Source organism: Microcaecilia unicolor, chromosome 1 (genome assembly GCF_901765095.1).
Source record: "Microcaecilia unicolor chromosome 1, aMicUni1.1, whole genome shotgun sequence".
NCBI lineage: Eukaryota > Metazoa > Chordata > Amphibia > Gymnophiona > Siphonopidae > Microcaecilia > Microcaecilia unicolor.
Genome location: NC_044031.1, coordinates 627558110 through 627580582, shown reverse-complemented (window position 1 = coordinate 627580582; position 22473 = coordinate 627558110). Strand labels below are relative to the sequence as shown.

Genomic DNA, 22473 nt, shown 5'->3' with positions numbered 1-22473 from the left:
GACTTATACGGTCTGTGCCCTGAAGAACACAGGTACAAATCAAAGTAGGGTATACACAAAATTAGCACATATGAGTTATCTTGTTGGGCAGACTGGATGGACCGTGCAGGTCTTTTTCTGCCGTCATCTACTATGTTACTATGTAGTTGTCTGTTTGAATGAGCACAATTTGGTTGAACAACCAATCTCTGAAAACCTTTAGAGCGTTCCACATGGCCTGGAGCTCCAGAAGATTGATCTGAAGACTTGTTTCCTGGAGTGACCATGCTCCCTGAGTGTGAAGCCCATCTACACGAGCTTCCCAACCTAGGAGAGATGCATTCATTGTCAGCACATTTTGTGCCTAAGGAATTTGGAATGGAAGTTTCAAGGTCAAATTGGATTGAAAAGTTCACCATAGCAGCGAGTGAAAAAGGTCTGGAGACACTTGGATGACATCTTTCAGGTCTCTCGTAGCCTGGTACCACTGGGAGGCTAGGGTCCATTGGGCTGATGTCATGTGAAGGCATGGCATGGGTGTCACTGTGGAAGCCATGTGGGACTAACTACCTCAACATCTGCCAAACCATGACCTGAGAGGCTCAAACCTGAGAGGCCAAGGCGACTAGAGTGTCCACCCTCGGCCCTGGGAGGAAGGCTCGAACCTTCTGCGTATCGAGCAGGGCTCCAATGAATTCCAATTGCTGTGCAGAGTGAAGATGGGACTTGGGGTAGTTTATAAAGAACTCTAGTAGTTCTAGCACCCGAACAGTTCTCTGCATGGACTCCTGAGCACCATCCTCTGACATGCTCTTTACCAGCCAATCGTCGAGGTAAGGGAATACATGGACTCCCAGTCTGCGTAGCGATGCTGAGACTACCACTAGACATTTGGTCAATACTCTAGAGAGAGGGGGAGTTTTCCTCCCCGCACCGACACTTCTTGGGTGCTGAGTCCCTCGACGCCCCGGAGCTCCCAGCACCATGTGACAAGGACGACTAATGCCGATGCTTCTTGGCCTTCGCCCGAATCTCGCTGTCCAGACTCCTCGGTGCAGACGAGCATGATGAATCCTCACATCTTCTCAGGTTCGGTCCGACACTGGCCGGTCCTGGGGGCCCTGTCCAGCAGTTGGTGTCGAGACAGGTGGAGCCCCACTCTATGCACTACTGTTCCCAGTGTTTCTGTGCCTTGAGGCTGCTATAGGAACCAATGCTCCCAATGCTGTCTTCAACGTCGACATCACCGACCTCGATGCTGATGCCAACGTCGAGGACCCGGACTTGGCTTCAAAGATCTTTTCTTGTTGAGCCTCTCTGGACAGTTGAGTCCTTCTCGTCATACAAAGACAAAGGACACAATTAGCAGGGCTATGGTCAGCCCCTAGACACTGAAGACACCAAGAATGGGTGTCCATGCCAGAGATTGTCTGATTGCACTGGGTACAGTGCTTAAAGCCATTGGGAGCTTTAGAGGACAAGGACGGAGACATTTCAGCTAAATCAAAAGACACAATGGTGCCTGAATAAAGGGGAAAGGAATGAGGAAAAAAAAAAAAAAGACGGAAAAGACCCTACCGGAGACCAGGCATAAACACGGCCTAGTGGACGGAAAATAAAAGAAAATTAAAAATTGGACAAATTAAACTAAAAAGATACGACAAGAAGAGGGAAAACAAATGCCTGAAAAGGCACAGCGAAAATACTGTTGAACACACGTCAAAGGCACCAAAAAAAGAAGCTCTTCAGACCGAGCATGAAGAGAAGTCACAAACGCAGTCTTCTCTTCATTGCAATAAAAAAAAAAAAAGAACTGCGGAAACCGCACCCGAGCGGCAGGCAGGAACATACCCATGCATGCGTGGTGGAGTATGTCTTGCACGCCACAAAATATCTTTTGGCTTGTCATAAAGCCTGGACTAGGCGACGTGGCGCAGCGTTACCCACTTGTGAGAATTAATGCTCTTGCTTGTCCTCGGAGAAAAACAAAAGTTTCTCTGACAGATGCTATTTTCAGCTCTGAATCCCCCTCCTTTCTGTGGTGAAATGCCTTCATTTTACAAGGACTCACTGTGATCATGCTGAGAATTAAATTCATACGACTGCTGTAAGTCAACCACAAATGTCTGAGCCGAGAACCAGCAACCTCCAAAAAGACGCCCACTGCTGAGCTATCAACCTGAAGAGACAGCAGAGAATGAGAAAGAATGAAAAATATTCACTCGAGTGCTCAAGTAATGGACCAAAACCTCTTGTACAAAGAATCAACATGGAAACAAAGCACAGAAGACCTAGAAAAGATGGAAAGACATTCCCCACCGAATAGCTTATTCAGTTAAGTACTGAAGACACACAACACTGGCCACTGATGTTCATAAACCACACAATAATCCCTACCCTTCCCTCCCAACCCCCAAATCTAAGCTCTGTCTACAGACACTACTGGACATTACCAAAAGCTATCTGCCTAAGCACTTGACCCTTCCAACAAATAGATGTGGCTTTGTACCTGGGAGTTCTGCAGATTCAGGCTCTCCAGCTGCGGACAACGCAAAGCAACTGCAAGCAGACAATCCGTGGTAACACCAGAGCAATGCAACAGTTTGAGTGAGCTGAGGTGACGGCAGTTCTCGCTGAGGGCCTGTAATATGAAGTTTAATGTGAAACAATTGAGACTCTCAGATTTATGTCAACCCTTTTTATATTACCTCTCCAGTTCAGACCATCTTTCTCTATTTCAACTAGAGCTCCATTTTCAATTAAAAATTGTAATTGCACTAGCACTAATTTTAATTACACAGTTAATCGAATGATTAAAGGGGGTATAAGAGAGAGATAAAGGGCCCGAGGATAGAGGGAAGAGAGAGAGAGAAATGCTGGACAGTGGGAGGGGGAGGGTTCCTTGGGGATCTGGGCCCTCTACTTTGCCAGAAGACATGATCGGGGAATGCCAGTGACGGCAGCTGGAGGTATACCATTAACTTCATCGTTCCTGAAGCAGTATGAGGAAGGGGGCGACTCGGGCAACAGATTTCTTTGGCTGGCTGGGCTTTGGCTATCCCACCAGCCACTGAACAAGTACTGCAGCTTTGGAAGAGGCCTTAGCCCGAAGTGGGGGGTCCAGGTCCCCCAGAACCCCCTCCCATTATCCACCATCTCTACCCCCAGGTCCATTACCTCTCTCTTCCTTCTCACTCATCCCCCCTCCCCAGAGTCCAATACCTCTCTCTCGTCCTTCCCTCCACCCTCTCTAACCCAGGTCCATTATCTCTTTTTCTTCCATCCCTCAGTTCGGCATCTCTCCCTCTCCTCACCCCCATGTACGGCCCAGTGTTTCTCCCTTCCCTCCTAACCCTACGATGGTTCCATAAAACTCTCAATTCCCTCCTCCCCCCCACCATACCTGTTAAGAAAGGTATTTGCTCCACCAGCATCAGAAATACTCATAAGCTTCCTGGGGCCTATCCTGGGCCTTTCCCTCTGACACAACTTCCTGTTTTTGCAAGGGCAGATGGGTTAGAAGGAATGGCTAGGTGCAGGCAGTGGTGTGCTGGAGCCGGCTCGCACCGGCTCGCAAGAGCCGCTTGTTAAATTTTGACCGCTCTTGCGAGCCGGTTGTTGTTGGGGGCGAGCCGGCTCCATTGCGGGAGGTAAGCATGGCAGGAGGGCGCCATCACAGGCCATGCTTACCTCCCCTGCCGCTCCGAAGCATATCCAACCATGTCCTTCGCTCCCACCCTCCCCTCCCGCTCCCCTCCATCTTTTTTTAATTACATCCGTCGAAGCGCGCGGCATTTAAAGTCCTGCTGCATGCTGGCCGTCTCCAGGCTTCCCCTGCTTGCTTCGGATGATGTTCGTGCCTTAGTCCCGCCTTAATTCTGACGTCATTTACTTTTTTCGCGAAGGCGGGACTAAGGCACAAACATCATCCGAAGCAAGCAGGGGAAGCCTGGAGACGGCCAGCACGCAGCAGGGCTTTAAATGGTGCGCGCTTCGATGGAGGTAATTAAAAAAAGACGGAGGGGAGCGGAGGACATCTTTGGACATGCTTTGGAGCGGCAGGGGAGAGACCTGCTGGGCATGGGTGAGGCTTGCTGGGCATGGGTGGGTAGAGGGGAGCAGGGGAGAGAAGAGAATTGCTGGGTATGGATGGATAGAGAGGGGCAGGGGAGAGAGGAGAGTTTCAGGACATGGATGGAGGGGAGAGCAAGAGAAATTCTGGACATGGATGGAGGGGAGGGAAAGGAGAGAGAAGAAATGCTGGACATGGAGGGAAGATAGAGGAAGGAGATTAGATGAGGGAAAAGGAAGTGAGAAGAGAAACTGCACATGGATGGAGAAAATTGGCAGAAGCTGGATCCACTGTACAGTCAAGTATGTGGAGGACGAGAAATGAAGAAGAAAGGAGGAAAGAAAAGAAATAAATGGAAAGGAAGCCCTGGAAACGGAGTCAAGGGAACAGATAGAGAGCAGCAGAATCACATACTGGACCAGCATGATCAGAGAAACAAAGTCACCAGACAACAAAGGTAGAAAAAAAATAATTTTATTTTCATTATAGTGTTTGGAATATGTCCACTTTGAGAATCAGGTGCTGAACGTTAAAAGTTTATATTTACTTATTTATGGCATTTTATCCCATATTAAACATGAATTAGATTGGAACCTGGGATAATTTAATTTTTTTTTCCTGAAGAGAGTAATGTGTTGGCTGCCCCCCCCCCCCCCCCCCCCACGGGGTATAGCCAGCTCTGCAATTTTTTTTTTTTTTTTTTTGGGGGGGGGGCGCCAAGGTGGACCAGGGAGAGAGCCTGTTGTTAAAAATTTACCAGCACACCACTGGGTGCAGGCCACAGGCGGCCTACTACTACTTATTTCTATAGCGCTACTAGAAGTACACAGCGCTGTACACTGAACATGTAAGAGACAGTTCCTGCTCAACAGAGCTTACAATGACAAACAACAACAGATAATGGAATTACTCAAAGTGGGAATGATAAAACAGACATGGATACTGAACAAGTGAATAGGAGTTTGAGGAGTAAAAGCAGCCTCAAAAGGTGGGCTTTTACTCTAGATCTGAAGATGGCCAGAGTTAGAGCTTGATGTACTGAGTTCAGGAAGACTATTCCAGGTATATGATGCAGCAAGATAAAAGAAACAGATGTACTGAGTTCAGGAAGACTATTCCAGGTATATGATGCAGCAAGATAAAAGAAACAGAGTCTGGAGTTGGCAGTAGAGGAGAAGGGTATAAAATAAGTACTAAGTGGAGTGGAGGAGTGGCCTAATGGTTACAGCACCGGTCTTGAAATCCAGAGGTGGCTGTTCCTTGTGATGTTGGTCAACCCTCCATTGCCTCAGGTACAAACTTAGATTGTGAGCCCTCCTGGGACAGAGAAATACCCGGTATACCTGAATGTAACACCTTGAGCTACTACTGAAAAAGGTGTGAGCAAAAAATCCAAATAAATAAGAGAGATTTACCCTATTTAGTTCCTAGGAAGGAGTGTAGGGAGATAAGAGTGAAGAGGTACCGAGGAGCTGCAGAGTGAATGCACTTGAGTTTGAATTGTATGCGGAAACAGATAGGGAACCAATGAAGTGACTTAAGGAGAGGTTCAGTGAGCATAATGACACTGGGGAAATAAGTCGTGTTGCAGCATTTTGAACAGACTGAAGGGGAGAGAGATGGCTTAGTGGGAGACCTGTGAGAAAGAAGTTGCAGTAGTCTAAGTGAGAGGTGATAAGAGTGTGGATAAGGGTTTTGATAGTGCGCTCATAAAGGAAGAGACAAATTTTGGTGATATTATAGAGAAAGAAACAACAAGTTTTAGCAGTCTGTTGGATATGTGCAGAGAGAGAGCGAGACGACAAAGATGACCCCAAGGTTATGAGCTGATAAGACAGGGATGATGAGTTATCCACAGAGATAAAGAATGGGGAAAGAGGAGAGGTGGGTTTAGGGGGAAAGATAAGTGCAGTCTTGGTCATGTTTAGTTTCAGATGGCAGTGAGACTTTCAGGCAGCAATGTCAGACAGGCAGGTCTATCAGTATTGCTGCTGCTGGAACTGCTAGAGTGAAAACTTGATATTTATCAGGTACACCTGGGGAGAGGGGTGAAATTGAGAGAGTTTTACGGAACCATGACTAGGGTGAGGAGGGAATACAAAAATGAGTGGTCAAGTTGATTACCGGCAGCTAAAAATACGACCATCTCCACTCTATTGGCAAGTCAGGTACAGTCTTGGACTGGTTTTCTTCATATTTAGATAAACGCCAGTATACAGTATTCTTTGACTACTCCTTTTCTAAACCTTTCATTCTAGACTCTGGTGTTCCGCAAGGTTCAATCTTATCCCCAACATTATTCCTGGCACCTCTGTTAGTCTTAGTACAACGTTAAGGCCTCACTGCATTCGTTTATGCTGATGACATCCAAGTGATATATGTACTCCCCTTGGGAGCTCTGTCATCAATCAAAAACTTTCACTTTCAGACTGGCTTACAGAACATAAATTGGTTCTAAATCCCGCCAAATCAAAAGCTGTATTCTTTCAGCATAAAATGAGTCCTCCTTTGTCAGCACCAATCTGTCTTGCTAACATTACCGAGCCCCAAATAGAAACTGTCCATATTCTTGGAATACTTACATTTCCCAGGTAGTTCTACATCTCATTTGTTCTGTTCGTTCTCTACTCCATCCACTGGTGCTAAATGTATTAGTTCACTCATTAGTTATTTCTCAATTGGATTATTGCAATACTTGTATAAAAACCTTAGAGTCAAAGATCTCCGTCACTTACAGATTATCCAAAACTAGTAAAAAAGGCCCGTTTCTGACACAAATGAAACGGGCGCTAGCAAGGTTTTCCTCGGAGTGTGTATGTTTGAGAAAGAGTATGTGACAGTGACTGTGTGTGAGAGAGAGAGTGAATGTGCGAGTGTGTGTGAGAGTGAGAGAGAGTAAGTCTGGGTGCAAGTGTCTCTGTGAGAGAGAGTGTGTGTGTGTGAGAATGAGAGTGTGTGCAAGTGCGTATGTGAGACAGTGTGAGAGAGTGTTTCACACAGATACAGTGTGTGCGAGAGACAGAGTGTGTGTGAGACACAGACTCTCTGTGAGACTGAGTGTATGAGACCAAGAGAGTGAGTGACTGTGTGACACATAGAGAGTGAATGTGATACAGTTTGAGACAGAGTGTGTGAGAGAAAGTGTCAGAGTGAGAGAGAGAAAGACTGACTGTGAGACTGTGTGAGAGAGAGAGTGTGTGTGTGACAGAGATACCTCCCCCCCTCCTCTCTGGTGTCAGACCCCCCCTCTCTCCCTCTCTCAGACGTCTCCAATCTAATTTCTGTTCCTCTCCTTCCCCCTTCTTGCCTGCCTTTCTCGTGTGCTCTGTGGAATGCCCGCTCTGTCTGTAACAAACTTTCCTACATCCATGACCTGTTTATCTCTCGTACTCTCCATCTGCTTGCCCTAACTGAAACTTGGCTTTGCCCTGAACACTCTACTTCAGTCGCAGCTCTATGCCATGGAGGTTATCTTTTCTCCCATACTCCTCGCCCGGTTGGCCGTGGAGGTGTCGTTGGCCTACTTTCACCCTCTTGTAGATTTCAACCTCTTCTTCCACCTCAGTCTCACTGCTTTTCTTCCTTCAAAGTCCACTCCATCTGTCTATTCGCTCCTCTGCCTCTCTGAGTAGCACTCATTTATCGACCCCCTGATAAGTCCCTTTCTTCCTTTCTCACTGACTTTGATGCTTGGCTTTCCTTCTTTCTTGAACCTTCACCTCCTTCCCTCATTTTTGGGGATTTTAACATTCACGCTAATGATCCCTCTGACTCTTATGCTTCGCAGTTTCTTGCTTTAACATCCTCTTTCAATCATCAACTGTGCTCCACTACTCCCACTTACCAGAATGGCCACTGTCTTGATCTTATCAAACTGCTCACTCTCCAGTTTCTGTGCCTCAGCTCTTCCCCTCTCTGACCATCATCTGATAACTTTCACTCAAACACCCTCCTCCCCAGTTCCGTCCAATCTTAACCAATACATTTAGAAATCTTCAGGCTATTGACCCTTCTACTCTGTCCTCTAGTGTTTCAAATCTTTTCTCTATCACTATGCTATCCAAGTCTGTCGACGAGGCTGTCTCTTCCTATAATACTATTCTCTCCTCTGCTGTGGATACTCTCGCTCCTCCCGTTCCCTGTCCTGTAAAGCGTACCAAACACCAGCCTTAGCTGACCTCTAGAATCCGCTACCTACGTTCCTGTGCCTGCTCTGCCAAACGCCTTTGGCTGAAATCCCATGCCCATGCTGACTTCATACATTTCAAATTCTTGCTGACCTCCTCCCAGTCTGCTCTTTTACTTGCCAAACAGGATTATTACATCCAGTTGACAAATTCTCTTGGCTCAAACCCTCGACGTCTCTTTGCCACACTGAACTCTCTCCTCAAAGTGCCTTCACCTCCAACTCCCCCTTCACTTTCTCCCCAGACTCTGGCTGAGTTGTTTCATGATAAGATTCACAAGATTAAACTTGAATTCTCAACCAGGTCACCTCCACTTCTCCTTTCCTTAGTCCATTCTTTCAACCCTCCAACCCCTGCCTCCTATTCTGAAATCACTGAAGAGCAAACTACACATCATCTTTCCTCCTCGAAACTAACTACCTGTTCCTCCGATCCTATTCCCACCCATCTACTTTACACTCTCTCTCCTACTGTCATCCCTTTTATCTGTCATATCCTCAATCTTTCACTTTCCACTGCAACTGTTCCTGATGCCTTCAAATATGCCGTAGTCAAACCGCTCCTTAAAAAATCTTCATTGGACCCTACCTGTCCTTCCAACTATCGCCCATCTCCCTCCTCCCTTTCCTATCCAAGATACTTGAACGTGCTGTTCACCACCGTTGCCTTGACTTTTTTTCCTCTCAAGCTATTCTTGATCCACTTCAATCTGGCTTTCGCCCCCTTCATTCCACTGAAACAGCACTTGCTAAAGTGTCCAATGACCTGTTCCTGGCCAGATCCAAAGGCCTCAATTCTATCCTCATCCTTCTCAATCTATCTGCTGCTTTTGACACTGTTGATAACACATCTTCAAATCTAGGCTAAAAGCCCACCTTTTTGATGCTGCTTTTAACTCCTAACCCTTACTCACTTGTTCAGTACCCTAATTTTATCATCCCCACCTTAGTAATTCCCTTATCCTCTTTGTCCTGTTTGTCTGTCCTAATTAGATTGTAAGCTCTGTCGAGCAGAGACTGTCTCTTCATGTTCAAGTGTACAGCGCTGCGTACATCTAGTAGTGCTATAGAAACAATAAGTAGTAGTAGTTTTAAAATCTTGTGTGCTGAACAACCCCTTTATCTCTTGTTATCTTATTCCTTATAGTCCCGCACAACCACTTAGGTCAGCACAACAAAACCAATTAGTCAAACGAGTCATCGTGAAGTAACTCATGAACACACTAGGGAGTTCACTTCCTGTATCCCTTGATCCTCAGACATCACTTAACCCTTTAGTGCCCAATGCTCCCATAATAAAATCCCATATGGGAACATTGGGCACTAATAGGTTAATCAATATAAAACTGACCATAAAACATACCTTTTTAAAGATGCATATGAATAAGTTTTTATTCCTTGGAAGATACTTGTAGCATTCCCTTTGTTCTTTTCCCTCCCCCCTGTCTTATCAATTATAGTAGTTCTCCCCCTACTCTAATAGTCATGACTACGGTTTTTAATTTTACCATAATGCTTATTTTCTACAATATTTTAGATTGTAAGTCGCCCTGAAGGTACCCCAATAGGGCGGGATAGTAAAACTACAATAAACTTGAAATCACTTCCCTCCTAAGACAAGAACATCGGTTCCCTGTGTGCACACGTATCCAATACAAAATTCTGACTTTGAGCCACAAAATCCTCACTTCTAGCCACCACCCCCATCCTGTCTCAATACCTACTACCTTACTCCCCCAGTCACCAACTTCACTCCTCAGATCAGCATCTCTCCACTGTTCCCACCATACAAGTGGTAGCTTTGGCTACTTTCCGTAAAACAATGTTTTCTGCTGCTGGCCCTGTTCTTTGGAACGAACTTCCCACAGATTTGCGAAAGTTGCGCTCTCACTCGGTGTTTACAGTGGTGCTCAAAACTCACTTTTTTAGAGAAATATACAGGCTCACTGTTTGACTTTCTGGGCCTCATTCCTGAAGATTTGTGTTTTGAACAACCAGTCCTGTCCTTCCTCCCCTGCCCCATCTGTAGTCTCTGTTCTTTCTTTTGAACTAAAAATATATATATAGGAAAGTCCTTTCCTACTATGGCTGTCCTATTTATGGATGATATAAACCGTTATGATGGCACAAACCCTTTAGTGGTATAGCAAATAAAGAACACTTGAAATTTGGAAGGGAGAGAGGTTGGATTGTGCATGGGCCGTGCACGGGCGGAGAAGGGAGGGAAATGTTGTGTAGCACTCAATTATTAATTGTGGCATTAACTGTGATTAACATGCAGCCCTAATGTCAACCCATTCTTTATTGCAGAGCCTCCCCAATGCATCCTATTATTCCCTATAAAACTGCCAGTGTATTTCCAAAACCTTTTCCAGTCACATTAGTTTTTTTCAACACAACTCATCCTTTCTATTGAGCTTGGGACACCTTTTGGGTGAGGTAATGGTGCTGAGGCCGCTTGATAACAGTGATCATAATATTATCGGATTTGATATAGTTTTGAAGTAAGTATAACACAGGCATATTTTCAAAGCACTTAGCCTTCCAAAGTTCCATAGAAACCTATGGAACTTTGGAAGGCTAAGTGCTTTGAAAATATGCCTCATAGGAAATCAAATACGTTAACATTTAACCAGTGCACTTTTTCTAGTGAAAAAGGTGCCGGTACTCAAATGCTAGGCCACCCTTCAGGGGTGGGGGTAATCATTGAGGGACCCTCCCCACAATAGCCAGGCCCCCTGCAACCAGTCACAGAACCTATGACAAGGCAGAATTGGTGTGTAGATCCTGAGCTCTTTCATTAAAACTTGGGTTCCATGAGTCAATTTTAGCAGACAATGGAAAAGGTGCCAGTACTCAGTACCCCCAAGTACCCCCTCAAAAAAAGCCCTGCATTTAACTTTAAAAAAAGGAGACTATGATAAAATGAGAAGAACGGTGGAAAAAAAAAAAAACAACTTAGAGGAGCAGCAGCGAGGGTCAAAAATTTACATCAGGCGTGGATGCTGTTCAAACACACCATCCTGGAAGCCCAGGCCAAATATATTCCACGTATTACAAAAGGAGGACGGAAGACCAAACGACAGCCGGCATGGTTAAAAAGTGAGGTGAAGGAAGCTATTAGAGTTAAACGAAAATCCTTCAGAAAATGGAAGAAGGAACAGACTTAAAATAATAAGAATCAGTATAAGGAATGTAAAGTCAAATGCAAAACGCTGATAAGGAAGGCTAAGAGGGACTTCGAAAAAAAGATTGCGTTGGAGGCAAAAACACATAGTAAAAACTTAAACCCCCACAGGGTTTAAAAACATATCGATAGTGAAGTCAGATCAGAGGGGAAGGATTAGCAATGTTGTTTGTGCAGTCGATTGTGCTTGTGGAGATACCAGCTGTCTCTCTTCCATATAAAGAGATTTTAATTGCTAGAAGGTTAGCACCTCTTTCATGTTATCAAGCATTATTTTATTGTCCGCCAGGTTTATCAGGTGCTATCTGGGTATTACTGGTGAAGCACTACGCAACCAGAAACCTCATCACCTCTCGCTTGGACTACTACAACTTGCTTCTCACAGGTCTTCCACTCAGCCATCTTTCTCCTCTTCAATCTGTTCAAAATTCTGCTGCACGATTAATATTTCGCCAAAATCGCTATGGCCCATATCAGCCCTCTTCTGAAGTCACTTCACTGGCTCCCTATCCGTTTCCGTATACAGTTCAAGCTCCCCTTATCTTGGGCGGAACGGGTGTGCTTTCGCTATTCAGATGCTGCCTTTGCAGTGGCGGTTTTGTCTTGGGGAGCAGTGGCTTCCCACCCTAGTTAAGGATTGCTTTGGTACATCCCACCAGTTCCTGGATTCATCTACTGCATACGCTAAGGAAGGTAAAATTATGCCTTACCTGTTTAACTTTCTTTCCTTTAGTAGCAGCAGATGAATCCAGGATCCCGCCCTCTGTTAGCCGCGATCGTTTTGCCTGTCTGTTCGGAAGACGGTAGAACTAGAGGACATGAATTGAGGTTGAAGGGGGGGCAGACTCAGGAGTAATGTCAGGAAGTATTTTTTTCACAGAGAGGGTGGTGGATACGTGGAATGCCCTCACGCGGGAAATGAAAACAGTAATGGAATTCAAACATGCATGGGATAAACACAGTGGAATCCTGTTTGGAAGGAATGGATCCACGGAATCTTAGTGGAGATTGCGTGGCAACGCCGGTAATTGGAAAGCAAAACCAGTGCTGGGTAGACTTCTACAGTCTATGCCCTGATCGTGACTGAATAGATATGGATGGGCTTGAGTGTAAATGTTAAGGGGCTTCTACGCTAGCTTCAGAACTTTTAGTATAAGAACAGTGGGCAGACTTCTACGGTCTGTGCCCTGAGCGTGGCAAGGACAAATCAAACTCTGGTATACATATAAAGTATCACATACCATGTAAAATGAGTTTATCTTGTTGGGCAGACTGGATGGACCGTACAGGTCTTTGTCTGCCGTCATTTGCTATGTTACTATGCTATGTTATTAACCTATAAGTGCATTCACTCTGCTGCCCCTCACTACCTCTCCACCCTCATCTCTCCCTACACTCCTTCCCAAGAACTCCGTTCACTAGGCAAATCTCTCCTAATTGCACCCTTCTCCTCCATCACTAACTCCAGACTCCGTTCCTTTTATCTCGCCACATCTTATACCTGGAATAGACTTCCTGAGCCATTACGTCAAGCTCCATCCCTGGCCACCTTCAAATTCGGGCTAAAGGCCTACCTATTTGATGCTGCTTTTAATTCCTAACTTGTCACCTGCTCATAACCTTATCTTGTCTTCCTCTCTTCAATAGTCCCTTTTCCCTATGTGTCCTATCTGTCTGTCCTACTCTTATCCCTTATTTGTCCTGTCTGTCCTGATTTAGATTGTAAGCTCTTTTGAGCAGGGACTGTCTTTTCTTCATGTTCAATTGTGAAGTGCTGCATACAGATAGAGAAGTGGGCGCAGAACCAGGCTCTTCAAAGAACAGACTGAAGACGTCCAATATTTAAAATATTTTTATTGAGAGAAGACTCTACAAGGTACCCTGTATCAGCACTGGGGGTGCCTTCTTCAGGAGTCTGGCTACTTTGTCTTGAAAGGTAAGTAGACAAAGCGTACAAGTTGGAGTCTCTTGTGAATAGCGTATTGGTCTTAAAAAGAATAGAGCAGCCATATCTTCAGAGTAAAATTTGCTCACCCTTAGCACCAAAGACCAAACAATGGTTGGTTATATGGCTAGTCTACCAAAGGAACTTCCTTAACCTCCTACTTCTCGTACCAAGCCCAAAGAGCGGGTTGCTGAATACAGGGTACAGGACATCCCCGATTCCAGGAGAGCCTATGTCCCGAGAACAGCTCATGGAAGACTGCTGGACACCAACTTGTTCTGTTGCTCACCAGAAGAGCCCTTCTTATGCCTTTCTGTAAGCCCAAACCTGGATTTAGAGGAAAGGGGAGTGGCTATGGGGAGGCAGTCTTGTCACGGTGGCGGCTGTGCCCCTACTCACATCTGGACCTCAAGGGGGTGTGTGTCAGCGGCTGTAACTCTTCTGGCATCTTCAGGGTCACTCTGTCAAGGCAGGTTTGCCCACGTCGCAGTCCCTGGTGCACCAGACGCTCTGCTGTGGCATTGCCGCTCCCATGGGGGAGATGTGGGTGAAGAACCTGCATTTAAAGGGCCAGTGGCAGGAAATGCTGGTAATCCGAGGGACACCAAACCTTTCTGTCTGGGTCTTACTTTAGAAAGGTCCTGACTTCTTTTAGTGCCTTGGCAACGCAGGTCACTTTGCCCCTGCTGGTGCAGCCGTCTTCAGCCTGCCTTGCCAGACCTCTAGACCAGCCTTGCCTAGCCCTACAATTCCAGACCTCTGGACCAACCTTGACCCAGCCTTGCCTCAGTTCCTTCCTTGGTTCCAGCCTAGTCTTCAGCCCTCTTTAGGTCTCCTTTCCTGACTCTGCTCAGCTATTCTCTTCCACTGCTATCCTACTGCTGGTGTATCTCAAGTCTCTTTCTTAGGATTTCTCTTCTGTTTCTGTACTTGTTTCTTGGTTGCTTCTGGTCTCCTTTCATGGTTTTCAGTACAATCTTTATGCACCTCTACACCAGAAAATTCACCAGGAATCCAGGCTCAGTCTCGGCCCTCCTTGTCTGACATTGCTTCCTGGATGTCCCGCTGGCATTTGAAACCAAATATGGTCAAGACTGAGCTGCTTATTTTCCCTCCCAAACCCACCTCTCCTTTTCCCCCCTTTTTCTATTCCTGTGGATAGCACTCCTCATCTTACCTGTCTGCTCAGCTTCTACCTTTGACTCCTCTCTTTCTCTGCACATGTCCAACAGATTGCTAAAACCCGTCATTTCTCTGTGTCACAGGAGCCACTCTATTGGAACCAGTTTACTGATGTAATCCGATATGGCTGTGTTTTGGCATGCATCTGTGTCAGGGGTCCATTATGTACTGTATGATCTGTGTAATCTAACAGAGCATAAGTATAAGTAATTGCCATACTGGGAAAGACCAAAGGTCCATCATGCCCAGCATCCTGTTTCTAACAGTGGCCAATCCAGGTCCACAAATACCTGGCAAGATCCCCCAAAATGTACAAAACATTCTATACTGCTTATCCCAGAACTAGTGGATTTTCCCCAAGCCCAATTTAATAATGGTCTATGGAATTTTTCGTTTAGGAAGCTGTCCAAACCTTTTTTAAACTCTGCTAAGCTAACTGCCTTTACCACATTCTCTGGGAACAAATTCCAGAGTTTAATTACACATTGAGTGAAGAAATATTTTCTCCAATTCGTTTTAAATTTACTACTTTGTAGCTTCATTGCATGCCCCCTAGTCCTAGTATTTTTGGAAAGCGTAAAACAGACGCTTCACGTGTACCCATTCAACCCCACTGATTACTTTATAGACCTCTATCATATCTCCCCTCAGGCATCTTTTCTCCAAGCTGAAGAGCCCTAGCCGCTTTGCCTTTCTTCATAGGGAAGTCGTCCCATCCCCTTTATCATTTTCGTTGCCCTTCTCTGCACCTTTTCTAATTACACTATATCTTTTTTGAGATGTGGCGACCAAAATTGAACACAATATTCGAGAAGCAGTCGCACCATGGTGCGATACAAGGGCATTATAATGTCCTCATTTTTGTTTTCCATTCCTTTCCTAATAATACCTAACATTCTATTGCTTACTTAGCCTCAGCAGCACAGATCAGAAGGTTTCAACGTATCATCGACAACACCTAGATCCCTTTCTTGATCTATGACTCCTAACGTGGAACCTTGCATGACGTAGCTATAATTTGGGTTCCTCTTTCCCACATGCATCACTTTGCACTTGCTCACATTAAACGTCATCTGCCATTTAGACGCCCAGTCTCATAAGGTCCTCTTGTAATTTTTCACAATCCTCCCGCGATTTAACAACTTTGATTAACTTTGTGTCATCAGCAAATTTACCTCACTAGTTACTCCCATCTCTAGGTCATTTATAAATATGTTAAAAAGCAGCGGTCCCAGCACAGACCCCTGGGGATCCCCACTAATTACCCTTCTCCATTGAGAATACTGACCATTTAACCCTACTCTCCGTTTTCTAATCTTTTAACCAGTTTTTAATCAACAATAGAACACTACCTCCTATCCCATGACTTTCCAATTTCCTGTGGAATCTTTCATGAGGTACTTTGTCAAATTCCTTCTGAAAATTCAGATACACAATATCAACTGGCTCACCTTTATCCAAATGTTTGTTTACCCCTTCAACAAAATGTAGTAGATTGGCGAGACAAGATTTCTCTTCCCTAAATCCATGTTGGCTTTGTCTTCCCTAAATCCATGCTTTTGAATATGCTCTGTAATTTTGTTCTTTATAATAGTCTCTACCATTTTGCCCGGCACCGACATCTGACTCGCCAGTCTATAAATTTCCTGGATCTCCTCTGGAATCTTTTTTAAATATCGGAGTTACATTGGCCACCCTCCAATCTTCTGGTACCATGCTCAATTTTAAAGATAAATTACATATTACGAAGAATAACTCCACAAGTTCATTTTTCAGTTCTATCAGTACTCTGGGATGAATACCATCCGGTCCAGAAGATTTGCTACTATTCAGTTTGTAGAACTGCCCCATTACATCCTCCAGGTTAACAGAGAATTCATTAAGTTTCTCCAACTCGTCAGCTTCGAATACCATTTCTGGCACCAGTATCCCACCCAAATCTTCCTAGGTGAAGACCGAAGCAAAGAGTTCATTTAATCTCTCCGCTACAGCTTTGTCTTCCCTGATCGCCCCTTTTACTCCTCGGTCATCTAGCGGTCCAACCGATTCTTTTGCCGGCTTCCTGCTTTTAATATACCTAAAAAACTTTTTACTATGTGTTTTGGCCTCCAACGCAATCTTTTTTTCGAAGTCCCTTTTAGCCTTCCTTATCAGCACTTTGCATTTGACTTGACATTCCTTATGCTGTTTCTTATTATTTTCAGTTGGTTCCTTCTTCCATTTTCTGAAGGATTTTCTTTTAGCTCTAATAGCTTCCTTCACCTCACTTTTTAACCATGTCGGCTGTCGTTTGGTCTTCCGTCCTGCTTTTTTAATATGCGGGCTTCCAGGAAGGTGTTTTTGAACAGCATCCACACCTGATGTAAATTTTTGACCCTCGCAGCTGCTCCTCTAAGTTTTTTTTTCACCGTTCTTCTCATTTTATCATAGTCTCCTTTTTTAAAGTTAATCGCTAACATATTTGATTTCCTATGTATACTTACTTCAAAGTTAATATCAAATCCGATCATATTATGATCACTGTTATCAAGCGGCCACAGAACCATTACCTCCCGCACCAGATCATGCGATCCACTAAGGACTAGGTCTAGAATTTTTCCTTCTCTCGTTGGCTCCTGTACCAGCTGCTCCATAAAGCAGTCCTTCATTTCGTCAAGGAATTTTACCTCCCTAGCGTGCTCCGATGTTACATTTACCCAGTCAATATCAGGGTAATTGAAATCACCCATTATTATTGTGTTGCCCAGTTTGTTTGCGTCCCTAATTTCCTTTAACATTTCTGCATCCGTGTGTTCATCCTGGCCAGGTGGACGAAAGTACACTCCTATCACTATCCTTTTCCCCTTTACACATGGAATTTTAATCCACAGTGATTCCAAGAAGTGTTTTGTTTCCTGCAGAATTTTCATTTGATTCAAGGCCATCTTTAACATATGCTACCCCTCCACCAATTTGATCCACCCTATCACTACGATATAATTTGTACTCCGGTATGACAGTTTCCCACTGGTTAGCCTCCTTCCACCAGGTCTCAGAGATGCCTATCATATCTAATTTTTCATTTAGTGCAATATATTCTAACTCTCCCACCTTATTTCTTAGGCTCCTGGCATTCGCATATAGACATTTCAAACTATGTTTGTTGCTCCTATTTACATCATGCTTAGTACTTAAGTACATATATAAGTACATAAGCAATGCCACACTGGGAAAAGACCAAGGGTCCATCGAGCCCAGCATCCTGTCCACGACAGCGGCCAATCCAGGCCAAAGGCACCTGGCAAGCTTCCCAAACATTCTATACATGTTATTCCCGGATTTGTGGATTTTTCCCAAGCCCATTTAGCAGTGGTTTATGGACTTGTCCTTTAGGAAACCGTCCAACCCTTTTTTAAACTCTGCCAAGCTAACCGCCTTCACCACGTACTAATTTGCAATCTTTTGTCTGATTTTTATTTTTATTTAGGGACACCTGATCCACTATGGTCTCTTTTGCAACCTCACTATCAGGATACCCTATCTTCCCTGTTTTGGTGATATCTTTGAAAGATACCTTATCCCGAACCATGCGCTTTTGAGCGACTGTTGGTCTTCCCCCCATTTCTAGTTTAAAAGCTGCTCTATCTCCTTTTTAAATGCCAATGCCAGCAGCCTGGTCCCACCCTGGTTAAGGTGGAGCCCATCCTTTCGGAATAGGCTCCCCCTTCCCCAGAATGTTGCCCAGTTCCTAACAAATCTAAAACCCTCCTCCCTACACCATCGTCTCATCCATGCAGTGATTTCAGAAAAGGAAGAAAAGGAGGCAGGGGTTGGAGGGTTGAGAGAATGGACTAAGGGAAGGAGAGGTGGAGGTGACCTGGTTGAGAATTCAAGTTTAATCTTGTGAACCTTATCATGAAAGAGCTCAGCCAGAGTCTGGGGGAAAGTGAAGGAGGGGCTGGAGGTGAAGGCACTTTGAGGAGAGAGAGTTCAGTGTGGCAAAGAGACGTCGAGGGTTTGAGCCAAGAGAATTTGTCAACTGGATATAATAGTCCAGTTTGGCAAGTAAAAGAGCAGACTGGAAGGAGGTCAGCAAGAATTTGAAATGTATGAAGTCAGCATGGGCACAGGATTTCAGCCAAAGGTGTTCGGCAGAGCGGGCACAGGAACGTAGGTAGCGGATTCTAGAGGTCAGCCAAGGCTGGGGTTTGGTACGTGTACCTCATCAGAGTGACAACTGCAAAAAGCACTGCTGTGGCCCAATGCTTAGATGTGATAGGAAGGACATGTGGTGGAGACAGGATGACTGAATGACTGAGGTGTGAAGGAAAGGGTAGGCTAGAGGAAGCACTGTCCCCTGATGGTCATGTGCTAGTGGAGACAGGACAACTGGGAACATCTGAGTGTGAAATGAAGCACAGGCCTGAGGAAGTACTGTATCCAGTGCTGTCTGCACATTACACATAGCAATTATAATGAATAAGGAAGGGTATTCTTTCACAGTACCATAACTTTGAGCTGCAACCTCTTCATGTCTATCTTAAAAATACAGTTAAAGTCATCTTTATCACACTGACTCTTCATTCCAGCCTCCCCCATTATCAGACACATTAATTGTTCCCATTCCAATTGACTTTATAGAAAATCCTCAATTCTTTTTGCTTAGAGCCTCTATACAAGCTTTCTCACCTCTTCATTTCAAGTCTCATGACCCCGGTGCTTTGCTCATTCAGATGAACCCTTCAAGTTCCAATCCACTTTGAAGCATCCTCTGGAAACCACTTTCATTATCAATTGTATCTTGTATATGCTTAGAGCAAAGCTTATTTTACCATCGCGCAACCACTGTCCCTGAATGGTTCATACCCTCGTCTCTTAACTAGTTCTGAGCTTTGCTCCTTCCCACAACACTCAGCGAACCCAGCAGCCGTCTCACCTTCACTATGAAGGAAACGTTATTCTTCCAGTGATGAAGTGTAAAGTTTCGGAGAAGAGAAAACCTGAGGAAAATAATAACATAAAAACATATGACTCAGCTTAATCTGCTGTCCTCACACTCCATCAACATGCCCTATGCTCCCCACCCCTGAGTTCCAAAGAAAATTTCAAAATGGCTACGAGTCCTAAATGCCACTTACCCATACCAGATAAAGAAAAAGAAAGCATACCAGGTCAAAAGACTCAACGGATCTGACCACATTTAAATGTGGAAAACAGGTGGTACATAGACAGAAGGACTCACATGACCAAAAGAAGAACAAGGGGGGCACTGAAAACCCCACCAGTCTTCTCTTCCCTCTTTTACCCCAGCTCACCCTACATTCTTCCTCTCCATGCCAGTCTTCAAGCCTCTCTTCCTTACTCCACAACATCCACAGCCTACACTCTTATCTCTTCCAGCATGATCTATCAGCAGCTTTTGACCATGTGGCCACCTGGAGGGTCTGTCCTCAGCACAGCTCAGGTCTGTCTGCACCTGCTGCTTGTCCTCTACATTAGCACCCTCCACCCCACCGACTGGATCTCACTTGCCTCTGGGCTAGGCGGGAAGGAACAAATAAAAATTGAAGAACAGAACAGCATCTGCTGCCCAGAGATTAAGTGGTTCTTCTCAAGACCAGTGCTCTCTTGGCTGCCAGCTTGGAACACACTGGTACCGAGCTGCCACCGCCCCCCGGAGATATCGTGCATAACTTAGGCTCCGAATGTTCTTTTTATTAGGTTCAGTCAGTGGAAATTCTCATCACTCTTCACAATAGTTACTTCTAATTTATTGTTAGAGGGGCATGGGACATATTACAATAAAACTATTTACTTATTTCTATTTTATATGCAGTTCAGTTTATCTTTACTATCACTGTAAACAAATTTTCAACACACTGTCAGTGTTTGCAAGTTTGTCACAAAAACCTAGAGCCCACCTGGGGGGGTTAACTCTGTGGCCACCTAAAGGGTCTGTCTCAGCACTGCTCAGGTCTGCTACCACCTGCACACGTGCTCTACACTGGCATACCTTTCCACCCACCTGCTGGGTCCCACTTACCTCTAGGTGAGTCTCCCACCCACAAGGTATTTCCTCAGTGGTTTCTAAGGACACTGGGGCCACAATCCCAGGGGTCCCACAGTTCCCAGAAAGCATCCACAGAGCAAAACACAAACCACCAGGATTCTTAATCAGTCCAGGACAGTATAGCCAAATAAACTAATCAGGTTTATTGTCAGAGTAGAACAGTGAACCATATAAAACAGATGGAAAAGAATAGGCAATAACAGATAACTGAATATGGATCAAATATAAATCAAATATAAAACTAAATATTTGTTTACTACCTAAGTACTACCTGTGGAGTTCAGGAACAAGATATAGCTACTCACAGGTTATAAAGTCTGTTCACAGGGTCTCAGGAAAACAGAACCTTCTCTTTCTACTCCCTTATCTGAAACTAAAACATATCTCACAACTTTAAGCTAACAGCTCTTGGCAGGAAAAACTGTCACTTCTGGAACAGCTTTAACAAAAAAGACACTCGCCATCTGCTGGCCAATTAGCTGAAATACATGTCATCAATAAAATAATTAGGAGAAATACATATCAGTAAAATAATACCGTTCATAGGATTAGAAACCCACTGTTTCGTCACACCCCTCCTTTAGTAGTAGTGCTGACTCTAGAACAATACCCCCCACCTTACAAAACATCCCCTGCTTTTCCCCTACCACCTTCTGTCCAGTGCCATTGTCCTCCCAACCCCCTCTCCACATGATATGGAAGGATGTGGGCACACCGATGAAACAGTACGCCCTTATTCATGGTGCCCTTTGCAAGGGCATAGGTCACACACCAGAAATGCTGGCTGATGAGTCAGAAGTTAGCAGCAGAGCTGTGCTGGGAGTGGAAAATGAAGGCAGGAAGAAAACTGAAGAAACATAGTTTGTGGGCCAATCCAGCCATCTCTTCCTGCTGCCATGCAATGCCATTTCTTTGGACTAATGCAGAACAGTCAGCCATTTAACCTGTCACCTCTGCCTCCCATAAGATGCAATGGAGAAACTGGTTTATTTTGTGAAAAAGGGAGATCATGTTCCTCTCCATTCTCCTCTCGATTTGAGAGTTGACCACAGGTCCTCTCCATAATAGAGTTGGTAAAATTTCTCATACCATAGTATTATAAACTGCAACAATGCCTCCAAGGGAAATCTGGTACAAAAATGTGAAAATTTGTACACAGTATTTCAAAAATATTGCATTATCTACACATGTGGTGACTGACTATACAATAATTCCATACCTGGATTAGCTTGCTGTACACCCTGCCTACGACCAGTCCCTTATATCTTGGTTAACTGTACAAAGATTTTGCCTTGAGCTTAGCCACCCATCTACTAATCTCTATTTACTACCTATCTTGTCACCATCTATATCTGCACTTGACCCCTCAGCTGCATAGAAAAAGCATCAGCATCATGTCTACATTATTTGAATGTTTTAACGTGTGCTTATTAGGTGTTTCATTGGTATTACACCAACATCGTATTCTATGTTATTTGAATATTCTGTGATTATTAAGTGTTTCATTGGCATTACTGGTTAAAAGATAGAAAACAGAGAGTAGGGTTAAATGGTCAGTATTCACAATGGAGAAGGGTAGATAGTGGGGTTGCCCAGGGCTCTGTGCTGGGACCGCTGCTTTTTAACATATTTATAAATGATCTAGAGATGGGAGTAACTAGTGTGGTAATTAAATTTGCTGATGACACAAAGTTATTCAAAGTTGTTAAATCGCAAGAGGATTGTGAAAAATTACAATAAGGACCTTACGAGGACTGGGCATCTAAATGGCAGATGACGTATAATGTGAGCAAGTGCAAAGTGATGCATATGGGAAAGAGGAACCAGAATTATAGCTACATAATGCAAGGTTCCACATTAGGAGCCACTGACC

General features: G+C 44.6%; 1 protein-coding gene across 1 annotated transcript in view; it reads right to left on the bottom strand.

Annotated features, from left to right (window-relative positions):
* FBXL6 (F-box and leucine rich repeat protein 6) overlaps positions 1-22473 on the bottom strand; it is a 118459-nt gene that overhangs the window by 71928 nt on the left and 24058 nt on the right. Inside the window, 3 exon segments of the mRNA XM_030220699.1 lie at positions 2051-2158; positions 2489-2620; positions 19467-19530. Coding sequence (XP_030076559.1) covers positions 2051-2158; positions 2489-2620; positions 19467-19530 — 304 coding nt within the window.